Below are 21,993 nucleotides of genomic sequence, written 5' to 3'. Positions count from 1 at the left end.
AAATGGCGAGATCTTAACCAAGTTATTTGACTCATATTCCAGCTGGTTGGTTGTGTGCACACGTCCGTGGCCATCTTTGAGGAATTCTCTCCATATGCTGAATTTGACTTCAGAACACAACCAAGGTTCTAACCGATCGTCAAAAATGTGGTCCCTTCAGAATCCAAATCATCGCAAGTCGAACGTTGCGGGCACCCTTCCTTGTTTAGGACGTCGAATACTTCAAGGACAAGTACATTGGGGATCAGGAACCATGGAAATTGACCGTGAATATCATCATACACCAGGATATTGGGAATGGGCTAAAGACATGCTTGGCAGAAGTCAACAAACTTTGAAGACAACGAAAATATATGGTGCTATTTATGCTTCTCTGTTCACTTATAAGCGCAATTCAAACATATTGCAAGCATTCTTTGAAGCCTGGTGTCCAATGACAAATACATTGCTTACATCCGTTGGAGGGCTATCAATATCCCTATGGGATTTACATGTCATTAGAGGTCTACCCATTAGTGGTTTCCCTTATGAAGAAGTAGTGCCTGAAGCTAAGGAGCTTACAGGTACCAATGAGAATAAAGAAAGGTTCGTTCCCAAACATGTGAGTACCTATTCGTAGCCTTTCAACTTCTTCAAGAAGGTGAGATTCATGCTCCAAGTGTGCCCTTGAGCAAGTGGATAAAGTTTTGGTCCAAAAGAACTTTGAAATACGAGCTTGCTCCACCATGGAAGGAGAAAAAGTCTGCTCACTTGAAGTCAACATATAATCCAAGTGGAGCTATACTCCGGAGCGACCCGAGTGGTCAAGTGCGGATGAAGTAATGTTTTCCAAACTTGGAGTAGATCATGAACAAAGGGATGATACATATTTGTGTTCTCTTCTTATCATGTTGGTTGTGCGCCTTTGTATTTCCCTCTAAAGATGGTGACTTCATTCGATCAGGGACTTTTGGAATGATGGCCATGATGGCAAATCAACGAGTAATTAGTCTTGCAGTCCCAGTCTTGTCGAACATTTACAATGGTTTAACCAAGATTTCCAAGTCATCGTAACTTGAGCATATCAAAGTATCATTTCCCATTCATTATTTATATGGTTGGCTTGCTCACTACTTCAAGACGCATTTTGCACTTCCTAACGGACCATCAGTTCCGTTAATGGTAGTCTATTTTGGAGAACGTTCTGAAAGATATTTTGATGGGGAGCATGCAAGAAAACGCGTTCACCGAGGAGATAGCGTTGCTTGGACTTCTACTATGCCAAATAGGTCCCATCCTCATTATTTTGTGGATAATGGCAAGGAACCAGAGTTGGAGGTGAGTTACTTTATGAGCCTTCATTTTAATCACTTTCCTTTGAGGTGTGAGGACTCCTACATCTTCAAGCCATATAGTCCGCACCGATTCAGCCGTCGGTTGGGTTTTATCAAGACACTCCTGGCGTCTTGGAAAGTGATATTCACAGTGCCTTATTAGCTGAAGGACTTAGATTCTCTCGAATTTGTGTGTCACAAAAATCCATGTCGAAGGTAACTTTCCCTACCACTATGTCTAATGTGAGAAAGCTCCTTTTATCCGAGTATAAATCTTGGTGGGCAAAAGTGCATGGGAAATATCTCGAAGACAACTTGCAATCGTTGGTGACTGCTGTTGGCCTTATTACAAACATTCTTCAAGAGCACAATGAAGAGGTCTTTGCTTATAATATCTTGCTTTAAAGTCTAAAGTAGTTTTGTTGCACAAAAGCAAGGGACCTCTATGTGAAGACGTTCAAAAAGAGAAGAGGCATGCCCAGACTCATCAATCTACTAAAATGCGACCGCCACAAGACAAAAGTGATAGCGATCATGAAGATCGTTATTGGAAGAAACTGGAACCATCTATAGATGAGCCAGGAGACAAGATGCCATGCATGCGATGAGGTTCATAATGACTATAGTTCTTCGAGGACTACGACAGTGCTAAAGCGGTAATGATTTAAATTTCCTTGTTATCCCTTGGTACTTTGATACGCCCAAATTACACATTTAATATCAGGAGTAAGCGGTCATTGTCAAATATAGAACCCAACGCGGTTGAGGTCGAATCCCACAGAGAATAGAATGAAGAAATATACTTATCAAGTGTAACGCCCGACTAATAGTCTATATTTCAAGGGAAAGGGGAATATAATAGTAGGTTGGTTGTTGTTTGTTCATTAAAGACTAAGAATGGTTATGAGATGTAAACTATTGGTGAATGGGACCAAGGTTGTGGTTCCAATGGAAAGTAATGCGCTTGGGTATCAATTCAATTTATTCATATGCCTAGATGTATTAAATCAAGGGTCACGCGAATCTTGCTAAAAGTTTTCGAACCAAATTAGCAAATTTCATCCTAGGCTTTTCCAAGCCCTAGAATGTTTTATATGAGAACACCCATTTAGCCTCAACTAGCTTTCCTATTTCTAGCTCAAGCTATTAGATGGATTTAATGACCCAAATTGTTGCTATTAACTCTTTTCCTAACCTCTACTTTCTTTTCCAAGCAAAGTAATGGTATTAAGGCACAAGTAATGTTGTACACCATCACAAGACATTAACGCTTGAAGAGTTAATAGAAAACACCATTAGCATATAAATGAAGTATGAATATGAAACCCAATCACATAACTAATACATTTGGTCCCACAACCTTAGCTAAAGAGATTAGCTACTAATATTCATTAAAGGTAAAGCAATAGTGTAAAGTGTGTTCACAAAGCTTACAAAAGTATTGAATGGAGAAGATGAAAAAGCAAAAGAATAAAAGCTTCACCAACCAATAATAAACGAGCTCCACAAAAAGATAACTTAAAATCTGTAGAATAATGAGTCCAAAACCCTAGAAAATCTATTTATAGAATATCCAAAACGGGAACAATTTCCAGACAAAAATACCCCTGCGCATCTGGTGCGAATCGCACTTGGTGTCGCATGTGCAACCTGCGAGTCGCAGGTTGCACCAAATCTTCGCAGGTACTGCATCTTCAAGCAGCTGTGGTGCAGCATCTGCTGCATCAGGTGCGACTCGCATGTACCACATGCGACTCGCATGTGGTGCTCGCATGTGTTGCACCACTGTCTTCCGTTTTAGCCATCTCTGTCATTAGATCTTTGCGGTACTGCGACTCGCGTACGGTTACATGCGATTCACGAGTGATGTTCAGTTCATTTCGCCGGTTTTGCTTCATTTTGCCTCAAGTCGCTTCCAACACATTTTATTCTATAAATTAACACAAAAACACGAGAAACGACATCAAAAGTACTTGAGGATTTACAAAAGACTAAGCAGTTGGCGTCGAATGCGCCGTAATTTCACGGCACATCATACTTGAATGAATTTACTGACCGTTTATTGTTTCTATCTAGCCAAGCAATGTCGACCTTTTGGTGACTTTCCACCAAAGCAAGCCACAAGATAGCAATGAATCTGTAGCGGGGCTTGACTCATGGGGATAATTTCCAACATCTAAATCAGAGCGAGAGGCCACTTTTATTCCTCATGGTGGGACTAAAGCAAAATTGGGACCTAATTCTCACAAATCACCAGCAATGACTATGATCGTTTTTTATGGAAGAAAGATTGTGATGACGCTAGAAAGATTGTGATGACGCTTCGAAAGAATTTCGTTTTGGAAGCCTGGTCTAAGATCCAAGCTAAATTCTCCAACCTTTCCGTGGATTATGCATCTTCTCTTGAAGATGAGGTAAAAGTGATCCTCGAGGAGATGGATGGAAAGGATTTGGATATTTCCCCTTTGAAGAAATTATTGGATTCTTTCTTTGAGCCTACCACTTCCGATGACCAAGCACGATCAACTCTTGTTGATAAGGCCGCAGAAGTAAAAAAATCAGAGTCATTTGTAAGATTCAAGGAGCATCTTGATCTTGTCTTAACTGAAAAAGATGAGAAGGCCAAAAAAAAGCTATACTGCTACTCGTGGATCTCTTAAGGCGGTGAAGGAATTACGAGCCCTCCGAAAACGCCACGAGAGAAGGACGTTGAGGAGTTCAAATCTAAAGTCTCAGCTGCTGAAGATGAGTACTGTAGATGTGCTGATGTCTCCCAAGAAACTGCAGATAATTCGGCAGACGTAGAAGAGAAGAGGCGATACTTAGAGGTCAACCTTCAAGACTTAGTAAATTATAAGTTCTGTCTAGATTAGCTTGCAGAAAACATTTTTTTTACTTGCTCTTCTTTTGCCTTCTTACATTTGATTAGTTGATGTTCTTGACAGTAATAAAAGCTTCTCGCATTTTTCTTTATACTGCAATTCTCTTTGATATCTTTTTTTTTTGTGCTTCAACATCATGGATCATTTACTCGTTTAATTGCACATTGTCGCTGTATTAGGCTTTGCTTTCTCTTAAACATTGTTGTTCATGTCTCGAAGTTCTTGCGGGCGGCTTTACATGTTGAAATGCGGAAAGTTTCGGATTCACGCAGCTTCGCCAAATAAAATTCATATCTCGATGTAAGAGCATTGAAATCACGAGTTGCTAAATTCTCAAGAAACTAGACTTAGAAATCTAACATGTATCCAAAAATCAAAGTCAAACATCTGAATCATTCCAGATAAATTCGGGGAAGTTGGCTTTACATGTTGAAAACGCCAAAAGTTTTGGATTCACGCAGCTTTGCCAAATAAAATTCATATCTCGATGTAGGAGCGTTGAAATCACGAGCTGCCAAATTCTCAAGAAACTAGACTTAGGAATATAACATGTATCCAAAAATCAAAGTCAACAAACATCTGAATCATCCCAGATAAATTCAGGAAGTTGGCTTTATATGCTGAAATGCTGATATTTTTCTGATTCGAGTAGTTTTGCCAAAAAATTCATATCTCGATGTAGGAACATCAAAATCAAAAGCCACTAAGTTCTCAGGAAACTAGACTCATAAATCTAACATGTATCCAAAAATCAAAGTCAACAACCATCTGAATCATCCCAGATAAATTCGGGAAGTCAACTTTACATGTCGAAACGTCGATAGTTCAGATTCGCACAATTTCGCCGAAAAAATTTATATCTCGAGGTAGGAGCATCAAAATTACGAGCCGTAAAATTCTTAGGAAACAAGACTCATAAATCTAACATTTTTCCAAAAATCAAAGTCAACAACCATCTGAATCATCCAGATAAATTCAGGAAGTGGGCTTTACATGTTGAAACGTCGATAGTTTCAGATTCGCACTGTCCAACCGAAAAAGTTCATATCTCGATGTAGGAACATCAAAATCATAAGCTGCCAAATTCCCAAGAAAATAGACTTAGGAATCTAATATGTACCCAAAAATCAAAGTCGGAAACTCTCTGGGTCGTCCCAGATAAATTCGGGAAGTCCACCTTAGATTTGTTTTCATTCTAACTTGAAAACTTAGTGGATTTGAAGAATTGAACTTGCAGATGCTTGATGGCTTTGGACTTTAACATGCCGAGCGATTACAATCATCTTGTCGGGAAATCCATTTATATGGATATTCCCCCCTATTGAACCATCAGTATTTGGTGAAGGTCCAAATTTTAATGAAAGGATGCTTGTATATATGATCTACATGTGCCTGGTCAGGCGGACTTCATTTCTTCATACTTCACTTAAACAACGCATAGGGGGATGCATTTTTTAACTCATGCAACTGGACTTAGAATAAAACTCCAAGCGCCTACATACCTCGGTGAAGAGGATCAAGTCATACCGTAGTTCAGAAAAAGTGATTTTTTTTTTTGCGACTGAACCTAGAATAAAACTCTAAGCGCCTATGTGCCTCGGTGAAGAGGATCAAGTCATGCCGTAGTTCATAAAAGTGATTTTTTTTTTGTGTCCTAACTTTTACCTGGGCTGCCTCTCACTAGGTTTTCAACCTAGCAGATTGATTTTTTTTTTGGGTGCTGTGCACAGTTTATACTCTTGCGGGCCAGGGGTAATATGCCGTTTATGCTCATACGTCAATGAGCATCATCTTGCCTCAAGGATAGTACTTCTTCAAGAACTTTGCGTTAATAGGACCGATCCTCATGCCATCCGCATCAACAAGCTTGTCAGCGCCACTCGAATACGCTTGTATGATATGGGTCCATCCCATTTGAGGTGAATTTGCCCCCCGGACTTATGAAACGATGATGGATCTTCTTCTGCAAGGACTTGATCTCCCACTTGGAAGGACCTCGAGCGAACCTTTTTGTTGAAGGCACGAGATAGACGGGCTTGATAACATTCAAGATTTTATTGAGCCTCCACCTTTTCTCATCAAGTGCTTCTAATTCTGCAAGACACAATTGAGCATTTTCCTCTTCAATGAGCCCTTCTTGAATAGCAAGTCGTAAGGATTGTATTTGACGCTCAAGTGGTAGGACTGCTTTAACTCCATAAGAAAGCGAGTATGGGGTTGCTTGCGTTGGTGTGCGGTAAGTCGTCCTATATGCCTACAAAACCTCTTCCATTCGTTCATGCCAATCTCGTTTGGACTTGGAGACAACATTTTTCAACAAGTTACATAGAGTCTTATTGAACGCCTCAGCTAGACCGTTGGCGGTAGCATGATATATAAGATTTCTACGTTTGCTCGAACCGAAGAGATCACAAATCTTGTTCATCAATTTATTATCAAATGGCTTGACATTGTCCGTTATTATGTAACGGGGATTGCCGAAGCGGTAGGTGATATTTACTCTGATGAAGTTTGCAATATTCTCCTTCTTCACTTCTTTAAGAGCGACAACTTTGGCCTATTGTGAAGAGTAGTCGGTTGCAGCAAGATGTACAAGTGTCCGCTGAGAAGATTTCGACAACGGACCAACGATGTCTAACCCCTAGCGTCAAATAGCCAATGCCACGGTCGGGTGCAATGCTTCGGTCGGTTGATGTATAAAATCGTGTCGTGAAACAAAGCCTTACATCTTCGAGCATATTCCACAATCTTTCACCATCATTGGCCAATAATATCCCATCCTTTTTATGTGGAAGCGAGATTTGGTCCGGTTGATGTGATCCACATACTGAATGTGCTTCTTGCAAAGCTTGGAGTGCTTCATCTTTCCCAAATATCGCAAGAGTACTCCCTCAAAAGATCTTATATAAAGTATCCTTGCGGTAAAGGAATCGAGGTGCACGACGACGAATTTCAGTTCTTCTTCTCGAGCCTTCTGGTGATCCCATAACTCAAGTAGTCAATGATGGGTTTTCGCCAATCTTCCTTTGCAGCTTTAGAAATAGCTATGAGATGCTCAAGCTCATTTTCCGCGCCTTCATCCGCATTTGGTGGAGGTACTACCCATTTTTGGCAGATAGTCACTTGTGTTTGGTCTGGCAGAGTAAGCGTTGAAGCTAGAGCAGCTAAAACATCAGTGTTCTTATTTTCCTTCCGAGGAACGTCTTTGAAGAGTCACATCGCCAAGCCATCCTATCAATTTACGAGCATAACCATGATGAGGGAGTAATTCGAGCTCTTCTGACTTCGTAGCTTCCCAAGAGTTGATTGATCACCAGGTAGAGTCACCAAAGTTTTGCAATTGCAATGCTTCATGTCGATGACCATTTCAAGTCTAAGTATTAGTGTTGATATTCGATATTATTGGAGCAACGTTGTGTCAAAGTAAAAGGTATGGTAGAACTTCTCCCTGGAGTAACAAACACGCGCGGCACCAGCTCCGTCACGTTGTGCAACACCATCAAAGTACATTTTCCACGGAGGTTGAATTTCAATGACCATTGCATCTTTGTCGGGAAGTTCATTAGTTAGCTCCCCAATCATCGGGTATCGGGTGATCCGCTAAGAAGTCCGCTAATGCTGTCCTTTTCACCGGCCTTTTCGAGAGATCTATGTAATCTCAAATTGTTGAAGCGGAGGTACCACCTTGTAGTTGATCACGCAAGTATTTTACCGTTTCGACATCACAAAGTTGATGGGATTTGCTCTGGAAATAAGGTTAACACTATGAGCTTGAAAGCAGTGCTTCAACTTTTGAATCGAGAAGACTAGTGCCAAACATAGCTTTTCAATTGGCGTGTAATTCAGCTCATTTGGTGTCATCATTCTACTCAAGTAGTAAAGAGAATTTTCTTTCCCTTCACAATTTTCTTGGGCCAACAATGCTCCAACCGACCTTTCCTGTGCAGAAATGTATAGTATCAATGGTTTTCCAGGTATAGGGGCTGCTAGAACTGGAGGCTTCATTAAATATGACTTGATATTCTTGAAGGCATTAGTACATCCTTTGTCCTACTTGAAAGGAGCGCCCTTCTTCATGAGACGACCGAGTTGTTGGCACCTTCCAGGTAAATTAGAAATGAATCTCCTAATGTATGCTAGCTTTCCTTGCAGACTTTTTAACTCATGAATATTTCAAGGCTCGGGCATTTTCAAAATTGTATCAACTTTGGCCTGATCGATTTCGATTCCTCGATGTCGAACAATGAAACAAAGGAATTTTTCAGAAGTAACTCCAAAGGCATATTTCAATGGATTCATTCGAAGTTGATATCTTCGAAGTCGGTCGAACACCATTCTCAGGTTTTGCAAATGGTCGCTCCTCTTTCTTGATTTTACCACCGAATAGTCTACATAGCATTCGACATTTTTGTGGAGAAAATCATCAAAGATATTCTGCATAACACTTTGGTATGTGGCACTAGCATTTTCCAAACTGAAAGGCATCACTTTGTAACAATAAATACCCTTGGGTGTACGAAATGCAGTAAATTCTTCTTCTTTTGGCGTCATGCGAATTTGGTTATAGCTAGATGAACCGTCCATGAAAGGCATTGCTTCATAACTAGTGGTAGCATCGATCATCAACTCTGGGATGGGAAGTGGGAAATCATCTTTAGGGCATGCATTGTTAAGATCCCTAAAGTCAACACAAACTCGAATTTGGCCAGTCTTCTTCTTCACGGGAACGATACTCGAAATCCATGTAGGGTATTTAACTTCACGAATAAAGCCAGCTTCAATGAGTTTGTTGACTTCATTTTTGATCGAAGGAACCAAATCTGGTCTGAAATGCCTTTGGGCCTGCTTAACAGGACGGGCACCATTCTTGACTGCCAGATGATGGACTGCTACTTTGGGATCTAATCCAGGCATCTCTTTATAACTCCAAGCAAAAACATCCCTATATTCTTTGAGTATTCCCATGTAAGTGTCTTCTTCATCAGCTGTTAGAAAAGCACTTAGGTAGGTGGGCCTTGGGTCTTCATCAGTACCAAGATTAACTTCTTTCAAGGAGTCTACTGTGGTTTTCACCCCTCCTTCAAGTTCTGGAGGAGCATCTCTAGCATGTTCATGCTCTTGAGGATCACTATCATTGAAAGATATGTGGTAACATAAGGAGATGTCCTCTAATTTCTTGGCAACCTCCATCTGAAATGAGGTATCTTGATTACTTTGTGCAGTAATATGATATGAAGAGCCTACACTTTCGTCATCTTCATCACGTTTCTTGGTATACACCACAAAGGTGAGACTTTGCTTTTAGTACCTCCCCACATGAAACCACAAGGCTTTTTTGTCGCCTCGTTCTAGAACGAATCAAACTTTGTATATCCTTTTGGGTTCTAGGCAAAGCGAGCATTTTCACGCTCTGATAATTTCTGTGGAACTTGTTGTTCTTTTTCATCTTCAATGGCCCCAATCTCTCAAACACAGAAGCTTTTACGGCCGACTTTCCAAGATGATCAAACACTGAAGGCCTTTTATTAGAAGCAACAAACTCATCTTCCACGGTGATGTAGTTGGTACTTACCCTTCTTATGGATATGTGAACTGGCGGAGGTTGTTTATCTCCCAAAACTTCATGTGATTGCATCATGGTAGCTCTTAATGGAAGTTTCGCTAACTTTGACGGCTCGTTGGGGTAGTACCCAGCCTTGACGAATAACTTGTAAGCATTTGGATCAAAGCCTTCATTTGTACGCTTTGTAGGGAGTGCCATATTTTGCGGCAGATTCTGAGCCACAAAGTCTCCCAATAGCTTTGAGGACAAATTTATCGCGACAATCCGTCTGATAGGAAGAGTTAGCCCCCTAAGCACATTTCCTTGAGCTTCAGATGGTTGACCTTCCTTTTTCTTCATCTTTGGAACATAGCAGAGCACAGGATTTGTCTTCTTCTTCTTCTTCTTCTTCTTCTTCTTTTTCTTCAAAGACACAATGTTCTTTTTATTCGGACTGGGGTGCGGCACCTCAGGTCCTCAGCATCAACTCCAGCTTTTCCAATAGTCTCATCAGCTCTTTTGGTTGCGGCCTTATCCACAGAAACAATGATGACTAATTTACCAATAATCTTTTTGTAATATTTGGATATCAAAGAATAACAAAAAAGTCCAAGATTCATATATAAGATATTAAAAATATTTCATTAAATAATGGGATCATGACCCAAATGATAGGAAATTGGGATGAGATGAAAATATATTTCCATCTAAAAGTGAAACTTATAGTGATATCTGATGTATATAAATTATTCATATAATTTCAAGATAAAATTATGATATTTTAAAAATAAAAATATGAATAATTTATATCATATTCTCGCACTTTTCTAACAAATCTTACTGGAAAAGAATACTTGGAAAAAGAGAAGAAGCACGAAAATAAAAGTCGAGGAAGGAGGATGTATCCATGATAACTTCACCAAAGACTACACAAAGTCAAGAGATACAAAGTTATGGCAAATTGTCACCAAGATTTCATGACAAATTATCATGTCAATTTCTCACCAAGATTGCATGATAAATTGCCATGTCAAATTCTCATCAAGGATATAATATTATATTGATAGTCTCTTACAATTTCTCACCAAAGCCTTATAGGAATTCTTTTATAAATAGGCACATGTTTGTAGAAGAAAAGAAACTCATCTTTCATCCTATTTGCATCCAATAGTGAAGAGGACACAAAAACTAATCTTGGTGTCTCTCTTGAATTGGTGTCTCTCTTGAATCTTTCTTGTAGTAAATATATTTTCTTAGTCTTTATTTCTATTTAGTTTTTCTACTCCATAATGGAGTAAGTTTCCTTGGTTGGGATACTAAGTTTCCTTGGTTGGGATACTAGATAAAGCTTGATGAAGCTATTATAATAAACATCTTTATTTTATTATCTTCTTATGTTGGGATTTTCTCTTTATCATCTTTATACACTGAGGTATTTGATATTAATTATATCTATTATTGGATATAATTATATATCTTTACAAAAATCTTTATCTTGTTATTTTATTTCTTATTAGGAGAAGAGAACGATTTAAACAAGTTTATTAATTTAAATGATCTTTATCTTATTTCTTTTAGTCCTAATTCTCGGGGAGGGATTAACTCAAATAAGTTTATTGATTTAAATGATCTTTATCTTATTTCTTTCAGTCGTAATTCTCACGGAGGTATTGACTCAAATAAGTTTATTGATTCAAGGGATCTTTGTCTTATTTCTTTCAGTCTGAATTCTCACGAAGAGATTGACTCAAATAAAATTATTGATTTAGCAAAAGCTTATCGAAAGAGGCTTTTGTTCACTTGATGCACTCAACTAAGATAATTCTTGTTTGGAGCTATTACTTTAATTGGTTAACTACACTAATCGAAAGAGGTGCTATTAATTAATTATTGTTTAATGTCACTAATTACTTGTCAATAAATTAATAGTATAATTGGGAGTGGTGCTACTAACATATTGTCGTTATGTGGAGTGATTGTATTAGAAATAAGCAATCATTCTTTAAACAGGGAAATTAAAAAAAATTGATTTTATTATAATAATTTTATCTTGCCGATTCAAAACATCCCAACCTCTATCTTTTATTAGAAAAAGTCAAAAATATTTCTTATTTTATTATTATAATATTCAAGACTTTTGAACAACTCTCTTTTCATCAATTTGATCCTCTCAAATAGTAACAAAAATAATACAAATCTGTAGCCTTGGTGGTTCCAATCTTTGTGGACCGATATCTTAAACTTTACTATTATTTGACAGAGTACGAGCAAAAAAATACCTATGCACATTGGTCTCGTCAATATCATATATAAATATACGTTTCGCTTATAAAATTTGGCAGGCATATCACAAAGAACTCCAATCAATGATTATAGGAGTGTTGCTCTTGATAAAAGATTTGGCGTTGTCACAGGTATATCAATTAGAAACTCCAATAATATTGAATTATTACATAAGCATTCTCAAAAACCGCTTACACATGAGAATGTCAGAAATGTCAGATGATCTTGAATTTGTTTATTGTTAGGAGTTGAATTGCTCTTTTTCGACAAAATACACCGACATATTCTGATCTTCTGCAATCTTAATATACGACCAAACAATATTTGCACCATAAGTTGAGCTATTCAATCTTTACTTGTTTTTCTCAACAATTCTGAAATACTCAAACATAGGATTTGGATATCCAAGAACCAATCTATAAATCTACATAACTAATTTAGTCATTTAAACTAACAGTGAAAAAATGCGACATATAAAAAAATATGTAGGGAGATCACAAGGGGAAAAAAAAAGACAAATAGGTCAACATACATGACACAATTGATGATGAATTCTTCCTAACTTTTGCAATTGCGAAAGCCCTAAAATCATACAAATATTCATCAACAATGTTAAATCACTTATAATCTAAGCATTAACAGATTTGACAAAGGAACTACACTCAAATAACAGAAATATTACAATAGAAAAATAGGAAAGGTAAAGAGATAGAGTTGCTGGAATCCACAATAATCTCCCACTTGCGACTCACAAATTGGCTCTAACCTCTTCTTGAACCTCCTCCTAACAATAAGTCATATCGTCGTTAATTTTTTATTGATAAGAATACACAATTCCAATAGCTGAAGACACTTTGTTTATAGAAACTAAAAGGAAAAAGAAAGAAATAGAAAAAAAAAAATCTGAAGACAATCATAGGTTTGAGGAAGTAAAATATCCAGAGCAGAAAAATCCAGCATTACAACCTAATATGAGAATTTAAGAATCTAGCATATAACATATATATTACATATGATATATACACATGCAGAAAGAGGAACAATGGTGCACCAAAACTTATGCATATTTTAATTTGAATACCCAAAAACAAACATCCAAGACCCTTTTATATAGATATATATCGCCATTATGGTGTTGTGAAGTGCCGTTTTTCTTATTTCTTTTATCAATAATTATTAATTATTAAATGTTAATATTAATACCAACGAATGTTTCTTATAGTGACCTTTGGATTTTCAAAATAAGACTTTTAGACTTTCGGTAGAACAATGTAAAATTTGAAGAGGCTTTTGCACATTGCCACTTCTCCATAGGAAACGGTTTTTTTTTTTTTTTTTTTTTTTTTGTGATTTTTGCATTCTTCAAATTGAATTGAATGAGCAGAAGAATGAGGGGATGGTTCATTGCATTTACTATTCCTTTCGTTCACTTTTATTTGTTATGTTTTGACTTTTCACGATTGTTTTAAGAAACAATGATTAAGATAGGTATTTTTACCATAATACCTCTTTTAAATGGTGTATAATTGTATTAGAGTTGGGAAAATGATTTGAAATGAGTAATGAATGCTAAGGGTAAAACAGAATTTTTTTTGTGTGTCTTACCTTGATATGTGAAAATTGACAAGTAAAAATAAAAATCTATAAAGGGAATAGTGGACAAGTAAAAGTGAACGGAGGGAGTAATAAATTTAATACAAAGTAATCATAATAGTTATAGGGAAAATGATGACAAACAATGTTATTACATGGTGAGTGAGTCTTTATTATGGATGGAGGGATGAAGCCTTTAATATTTTATTTTATTTTGTAAAATAGAGAAACGGAGAGAAAAATGTCAAAATATTGAGAAAAAAGATAAATAGCATGGTGGCGTATTGTGAGAGGCTTACATCACCTGTTTATGCCATCTTTCTTTATTATATATATAGATTTATCGGTTGTTATTACTTTAAAGGCAAATGTGCAAATATACCCCTCAATTTTGCGATTTAGAGCAAATATACCCCTCGTTACAAAAGTGGTGTATATATACCCCTGTCATTACAAAATGGTGCCAATATACCCTTGTCATTTCAAAATGGTGCAAATATACACTTTTCGCTAACGGAATTTTAAAATAAATAAATCACATAGGTAATTTTTTAATTATAAAAATGCCACATGACTTTAAAAAAAAAAAGGTCTACCCATTTTTTTTTATTAGATATACTTTTCTAAAGCTATATAGTAATTTTTTCCTGGGGTCTCGGTTTCGTTTAAATAAACGGGTAGATATCTTTTTTTTTTTAAAGCCACGGAGATATTTTTTTTAAACGAACCAAACCCCACGCACCAGAAAAAAATAACCATATGGCTTTAGAAAAATATGTCTACTAAAAAAAATAGGTATACTTTTTTTTAAAGTCATGTGACATTTTGTTTAATTAAAAAACAACCTAAATGATTTTTTTTTTTTTTTAAATTCCGTCAGCGAAAAGGGTATATTTGCACCATTTTGTAACGGCAGGGGTATATTTACACCATTTTGTAGTGGCTATATATATACACTACTTTTGTAACAAGGGGTGTATTTGCTCTAAATCACAAAGTTAAGGTGTATATTTGCACCTTTTCCCTTACTTTAATAGATCAGATTCAAATATGGCTCGACCTAACCGTCTTGGAAAATACTTACATGTTTATGGTTATGTCCAATTAAATAATTTAGATAAAAAGGGGTTGCTCAAATGGTAAGCACTCTCCACCTCTAACTCAAAGATTGGAGTTTGAGTCACCAAGGGAGCAAAAAGAGAGCTCCTGGGGGAGGGGTAAAAAAAAATTTAATATTCAAAATTACAAAATAAAGTGACAATAAATATTATTTAATTGTGATTAAATGATAAAAAAATATTTTCACAATATATGAATAAATTGTTATCGCATATACTTTAAAGGGGATTTTACATAAATGACTACACTTTGAGGGTTTAAAATTTTCCATAGCTAAAGTTTTAATATTTACATGGCATAGCTATTTTTTTCACTGTATTCATAAAATCGCTCGTTGTATTCATAAAACGGCCTTACTGTATTCATAATACAATGAGTAAAAATGTATTCAAAAATTCTTTTCGCTGTATTCAAATTCAGCTGTATTCACATCAAATGTATTCAACTCAATTGTATTCATTTGTAGCTACTTTTACATTGTATTCAATTGTATTTAAAAAATGGTTGTATTCAAACAACATAAATATAAAAAATAATTGTATTCAACTTATTACATTTTAAATTCCATTGTATTCGAATAACATAAATACCAAAAAATAGATTCAGCTGTAATATATACACTAAAATACTGAATATAAAAAAATAGATACACTAAAAAATTAACCAATACACTCAAAAACTGAATATAAAAAATAGATACACTAAAAAATACACTCAAAAACTGAATACAAAAAAATAACAAATTGAATACAGTCTAAAAAATAACAAAACGAGCCGCATTTGTCATCAGAACGTGACTGGAAGAAGCTCAGATCTGAATGATCTCTCCGCCACACTTCTCAGTCCATTGAGCTGACGGCGGCAGAGAAGTGCAGATCTGGTTGTATACAATCTAACATTGCAGCAAAACATTTCCGTAGCATGATATTGCAAAATCCACACACATAACTTTCTCCTTTGCAAATGAAAACACAAAAAATAGGAAACTGAGCTTCTCCTTTGCAAATGAAAACACAAAATATAGCTACAAAAAAATTGAAACCAGATCTGCATTTGAAACCACAAAAGAATTGCATTCAAACCAACGGCGGCGATAGAAATCTACAATTGATAGCTATAATTATGTGCACTTTGAAACCAGATTCGCATTTGAAACCACAAAAGAATCGCATTCAAATCAACTACACGGGAGCTACAATCATGTGCGTTGAAACTAGATCTGCATTTGAAACCACAAAAAAATTGTATTCAAATCAATGGCGGCGGAGAGCTATTTGGTTCCAAATTTGTTGTTGTTGGTCTCCGGCGAGGCTGGCAGTGATGGTGGTTGACGGAAGTGGGGCACGGATGACGGAGGGAGTAGAAGGAGATCGGAACGAAGGAGTAGAATAAAAATAAAAAGTATTCTACTATATATATATATATATATATATATATATATATATATATATATATATATATATATATATATATATATATAGCTATATGATGTAATTAATCTAAATTATAGCTACTAAATATAAATATGTACTAGTAATTAGTTATGCCATGTCAATTTCCTTACTTTAAATTCAGTCCGTAGTAGACCATGAATTTCTAGTATGTGTTGGTTTCATGAGGTTCTAATGTTTCTGGGGCAATTTGTAGGATTGCCCTTTGCTGGGGTTGGTCTTTAATTTTTATCCCTTAAAATGGTGGTCTTTAACTTTTGCGCTTCAGATAAAATTTGGGCCTTAAAGGCAGAATTTGCATATGGATAAAATTTATAAATTTCTGCCTTGTGATTTTTTTAATTAAATTGGGGTTTGAACTCACAATCGGGGTATTAGGCGAAGAAAACTTAAAGACTACTAGTTTGAAGGCAAAATTAAAGACCACCCCAAACGAAGTGAGTCCGCAAAAAAAAAAAAAAAAAAAAGATGTTTCTAGCACAGGTTTGGGTTTGGGCCGCAGGTGGCAAGCCCGCCTAATGGGCTTACCAACTATAACAAGCAATTTCCAACTGATTATCACTTTGGCAAAATGGGTCATTTGCACTTTTATTTTATTTTGTGTTGTCTTTAATTTTGTCTCTCCAATGCAAAAAAAAATAAAAATTGCAAGACATAAATTCGATTTTCGATCACAATATCACACAAGTTATTCCTATTTTTGCAAAGACTTTAAAGAATTTATGCCCGTCACATTCGATTTTGAAGGACAAAAATTAAATACCAAAGACATTTGAACGGTAAAAATTAAAGACCAGCCCATTTGAACGGAAAATCGTGCAGTTAAATGGCAGAAAATATTAGTACAGTAATAATTCTTTGATATAACTCATTGTAATAATTACTTGTTCTTTTTCATATTCAGGGTTATTTTACACTGTCATATTTAAGTTGGTTTTTAAAGTAATTTAATATTGTAAAAATAATTTATACTGTCAGTAACTAATCGGTAGTTCAATTTTAGTTTACGCCATAGTGAGGGTGTTTGACAAAACTTATAAGCTGATCAAATTAGTTTAGAAAGTACTTTTTGATTTATATAAGTGTTCAATAAACACCAAAAGAGCTTATAAAGCCAAAATCAACTAAAAGCCATAAGTTGATCGATCTCAAATTTATGAATTTTTTAGTCGTTCGACAAAGACTTTACTATTTCATTTCTAATATCTTTTGTAATATCCGAGATATTCCTCTTGGAACATAATATCTAATTGTCTCTCTGTTCTTAATTTCGTCATTCGGTTTTTATGTAAAAATATTTTTTTCCTTTTTGTGAATAATATTAAGAATATTTCGCTTATGTTAATGTAAAATTTGCTTATCCAACACCTTTTAACAGGAGTATTTATTTATAAAATTAATTTCAGCACTTGATGATACTTATCATCTACTTTTGATCTTGGACCCAAAAAACAACCTACTTTTCTCTATTATTAGTTGTTATTACCATTACTCACAATTTACATAGCATTATTACCTGTTTCTGCAGCTACAACATATAAGTAGTGAGGAACGAAGCAAAAAGTTGAGCTTTGCGACTTTAAAATTCAAAGTGGAGATTGCATTAGCGTTCTTCTATATTCTTTGCCAGGTAAATTTCAGTAGTTTATTATTTTGAAAGGATTTTGAAGTATATTTTTCTCGTAGGTTTAGGAATTACAGTTTGAAATTTCTCGTTTTGTTGCATTAATTTGGACAATGTCTTTGGATATATTCTTCAATTGTATTGTCTAACTTTGGATGTGTTTTGTTTGAATTACAAAATTAATTTCTTTCAGAATTGTTTATTAAGGTCGACAAAACAGCCATTTGATGATATTGATCAGAAACTTCAAATTCAAGTCTAGAAGTATGACAAAAAATGGGCCTTTTATTTAGGTAAAAATTTGTTATTAATGCTGACGTGGCAACACAACTTGGTATTTTTAATGCTATGGCTTGCCAAACAGGAAAACTAGTGGAGCAATAGTTAAGTGATTTTATTGTGACAAAATTTAGTTGATGTTACTGCAAGGATGATAGATGACCATTCGTGTAATTAACTCTTAAAGGGAATGTGAATTGAAGTCTCTATCCCTTAAACGATGCAATGTCGAAAACTTATTTCTTTATTTTCATAAAACTATAGAAATCACCATAGGCATATAAAGTGAAGAAACAAATGCATACATTGCCCCAGAACATCAACACCAACTTATTAATACAATAACAATTATGGCTAATCCTGCTACGAAAAGGGTAATCCTCATTAATACAAATTTGTAAATAATGTAACTAGTATGTAAACCTGTTCAACTCTCCAGCAACCTCAACAACATCTGTAGAGACGAGAATGAGAATAAAGATTAGACAGGATATTAGAAATGTAAATGGTTTATGTCCTTTTAGACTATTAATGACTTTCCTGAATTTTTTAATACTTAGGTCTTTAGGGAAAAAAAATTGACAGACTGTAATCTAATAAACCAAGCAGCCACCATTTTAAAGAAAAAAGGGATCCAAAATGTGTGGACAGTTCTTAAACTATTAGAAAGAAAAAACAGCTACAGAAGTACTGCTGTTCCTGATTCAAAACCAAAAGTTTTAATCAATACCTGATATGTTGCTACGTCATTCTTAAACCGTGTCTCAATGTCTTTGATGTCTCTTCCTTTGCCTTCTTCGCTTCCTAGCAGCAATTTGTTGAGCAATATCTTCAGCGAAGTTCACAAACCATTTTGGTTTTCCAAATATGAACATGAGGCTTCCCATGAACAATCCAAAAGGAATACCACAACCATACCCTATTACGACAGCTTGCCATGTGAACCCGCTAGCAAAACTTGAATCATCATCATCTTGTTCAAGTGGTGACTCATCTAACACATTATTTTTTCCACATTCCTTTGATAGTGGAAATCCACATAAATCAGGATTTCCACAATACGAATCAATTGGAAATGTATTGAACTGTTTCCCAAGCGGAATGCGCCCAACAAGATGATTGTATGAAAGGTTTAAGACCTCAAGAAATGTCAGACTCGACAATTGACCAGGGATTTCTCCAATGAGTCTGTTCCATGAGAGGTCTAATGCTTCGAGCTCATGCAACTTTGCAATTTCTGCAGGAATATAACCCCAGAAGTTGTTGTGAGATAGGTTGAGTAACACAAGTGAGTTCAGACTTCCAAGGGAATTTGGAATATCTCCTTCAAACCTATTGCTTGATAAATCAATACTTGTCATTATTGATGTGATTCTCATATCAAACACATTACCTTTTATCACCAAGCTAACATGGTAAAGGTAATTCCTGTTGGCCATGTTAGGCTGGAAATGCTCGTATCTTAGGGAATCGCTGTGGAGAGCCGTGTAGATTAGGCGATTCCAGTCGGTGTGATTGCTATTACTGTCTCGAGTAATTCCTATTTTTTCTTCATCCACATCCATCATAATTCCTGTTTTTTCTTCATCCACATCCATCATACCTCTAAATTTTTTGAAAAAATTAGGTGGCAAAGTTCCAGTGAACCCATTGAAGGAAAGGTCAAAGATTCGTAACTCAGGAAATGGAAACTCGGACACTAATTCACCAATTGGACCGTGAAAGAGATTTGATTTCAGAATCATAATTTGTAGGTTTGGAAGTTTCTCCAGCCAGATGGGGAACGTGTCATTTATCTTGTTATTCCCCAAATCGAGAGCTTCCAAGTTTGTACAGTTAACCAAGGATCGTGGAACTTGTCCCCCCAGTTGATTGCCATGTAAACTAAGGTACTGTAACCCTTTTGGTAAGAATCTTGGTATCTCTCCATGAAAATTGTTCATTCGCAAGTCTAAAATAGCAAGGGGACTACTACCCAAACATGTTGGGATTGAACCACTGAAATTGTTATGAGCCAAATTGAGGATTCGAAGCCTAGTCATGTCACAAATGGACGGAAGCAAAGACCCTTGAAGAGAATTGTTCTCCAAATTAAGGTAGAACAAATCCATTGAGCGCCATACTTGTTTTTCAATGCCTGTGAGGAAGTTATGAGAGAGATCTAGCACGTCCACGGTCATGGATAACATCCAATCAGGGATTTTACCGTGCAACTTGTTGTTCGAAAGATCAATTTCAGAGTGCTTTAAGTGATCGCTCTTGATCTCATTTGGCAATTTGGTTAATTGATTGGATTGAACATATAAATCCGACAGCAATGGAAGATTGAATAACCAAGGGGGTGCTGTGCCAGTGAAATAATTGAAGGACAAATCAAGTGTTTGTAGCTCTTGAAGCCCACTTATATTAAAGGGAAGTGTACCAGTTAGTAAATTGTTGTGCAACTCTAATCCTCCAAGGTGAGTCAAGGATGTAATTGAATAGGGGAATGAGCCAGTGAAATTGTTAGTTTCAAAATATAAATAAGATAGCTCTGAAAGGTTGGCAAAGATGTCTGGAATCGAGCCTTCAAAATTATTGAAAGAGAGGCCTAAGGAGCTAAGTTTGTTCAGCTTTCCTACAGTTGAGGGAACATTTCCGCTGAAACTGTTATTCGAAAGATCCAAACTTGTAATTCTAGTGAAATTACCAATGGATTCTGGAATTGAGCCTCCAAAATGGTTGGAAGAGATATCTAAAGAAATGAGCTTGTTTAATTTTGAGATAGTTGAGGGAACATTACCAGTGAATTTGTTATTTGAAAGTGTCAACTCTCTAATTGCAGTGAGGTTGCCAATGGATTCTAAAATTGAGCCTCCAAAATGGTTGGAAGAGATATCTAAAGAAATGAGCTTGTTTAATTTTGAGATAGTTGAGGGAACATTACCAGTGAATTTGTTATTTGAAAGTGTCAACTCTCTAATTGCAGTGAGGTTGCCAATGGATTCTAAAATTGAGCCTCCAAAATCGTTGAAAGAGAGATCTAAAGAAATGAGCTTGTTTAATTTTGAGAGGCTGCTGTTAGCATTAATAGTTCCGTAAAGAAAGCTGCAAGAAAGATCGAGGCCTATCACGTGACCCGTAAATCCATTGCAAGTAACACCATACCATTTGCAACAATCTCCTGTAACATTCCAGGATAAAGTCTTGGCTCGGGCCTTGTAGTAACACGCATGATTATAACTTCCTTTGGGATGAATTGTGAGGCCTTTCTTAAATTGAAGCAAATAAAAGGCATCATCGCGGGCACATAGATGTTGCCCAGCATATGAGAAGCCAGTAAGCTGCGATTGCTGGACAGAAAGGATAATAAGTGAATAGAAGCAGAAAGGTATTAGCAATTGTTGGTACTCCATATCTTATTTCTTGGATATGTCTAACCAGCTAGGAACTTCTAGTCCTTCTATATAGTGATAAATTGATCACTATTACTTCCGTCTTTGAAATGTGAAAATTACTTAATTTCCATTATTGTTGTTGACTGTTGACCCAAGTCAATTTCCACAAAAGCTCGTCACAGAACCTTACGTACCAGTGATATTCCACTGACTTCGAGTCAATTTTCACTATCATCTGTTTGGAAAGCCACTTGGTAATTGGAATTGGTGTAATTATAAGGGTAGTAATTACACAGCTTAGTAATTACACAAATATTATAATTATAAAAACCTGTTTGTTTGTCATAATGTAATTATAGTATAATTACAAGAGTGCTTTAAAAATCACTTTTATTTATCAAAAATTTAAAATTAATATTAAAAAAATATGCGCCTTAATAAATTATATTAAATTAGTTCTTTAATAACACATTGTTTCATGAGAATATATTAATTAATAATTAAATATTTGTAACTAATTTTGTAAAAAT

General features: G+C 35.8%; 2 protein-coding genes across 2 annotated transcripts; both read right to left on the bottom strand.

Annotated features, from left to right (window-relative positions):
- Nucleotides 1-18,462: 18,462 nt before the first annotated feature.
- Nucleotides 18,463-19,516, bottom strand: LOC132069403 (receptor-like protein 9DC3). Its single transcript, XM_059462755.1, has 2 exons — nt 18,817-19,516; nt 18,463-18,540 (listed from the first exon to the last, which is right to left on the bottom strand). Exon 1 carries the CDS (start codon nt 19,463-19,465, stop codon nt 18,851-18,853), a length of 615 nt encoding a protein of 204 aa, XP_059318738.1. The 5' UTR covers nt 19,466-19,516; the 3' UTR covers nt 18,463-18,540; nt 18,817-18,850.
- LOC132031807 (receptor-like protein 53) lies at nt 19,486-21,481 on the bottom strand. The gene is made up of 2 exons (XM_059421708.1): nt 19,612-21,481; nt 19,486-19,514 (listed from the first exon to the last, which is right to left on the bottom strand). The coding sequence occupies exons 1-2, from the start codon at nt 21,479-21,481 to the stop codon at nt 19,486-19,488; spliced, it is 1,899 nt and encodes a 632-aa protein (XP_059277691.1).
- Nucleotides 21,482-21,993: the final 512 nt, after the last annotated feature.

The sequence above is a fragment of the Lycium ferocissimum genome, chromosome 9 (assembly GCF_029784015.1).
Source record: "Lycium ferocissimum isolate CSIRO_LF1 chromosome 9, AGI_CSIRO_Lferr_CH_V1, whole genome shotgun sequence".
Lineage (NCBI taxonomy): Eukaryota > Viridiplantae > Streptophyta > Magnoliopsida > Solanales > Solanaceae > Lycium > Lycium ferocissimum.
This window is presented reverse-complemented; position numbering and strand designations above follow the sequence as displayed.

Coding starts and splice junctions, on each gene's coding strand:
- LOC132069403 (XM_059462755.1), bottom strand. CDS start 19,465: ATGAGAATCACATCAATAATGACAAGTATTGATTTATCAAGCAATAGG.
- LOC132031807 (XM_059421708.1), bottom strand. CDS start 21,481: ATGGAGTACCAACAATTGCTAATACCTTTCTGCTTCTATTCACTTATT. Junction 19,515..19,611: donor AATAGGAATTACTCGAGACA/GTAATAGCAATC, acceptor CATGGCCAACAG/GAATTACCTTTACCATGTTA.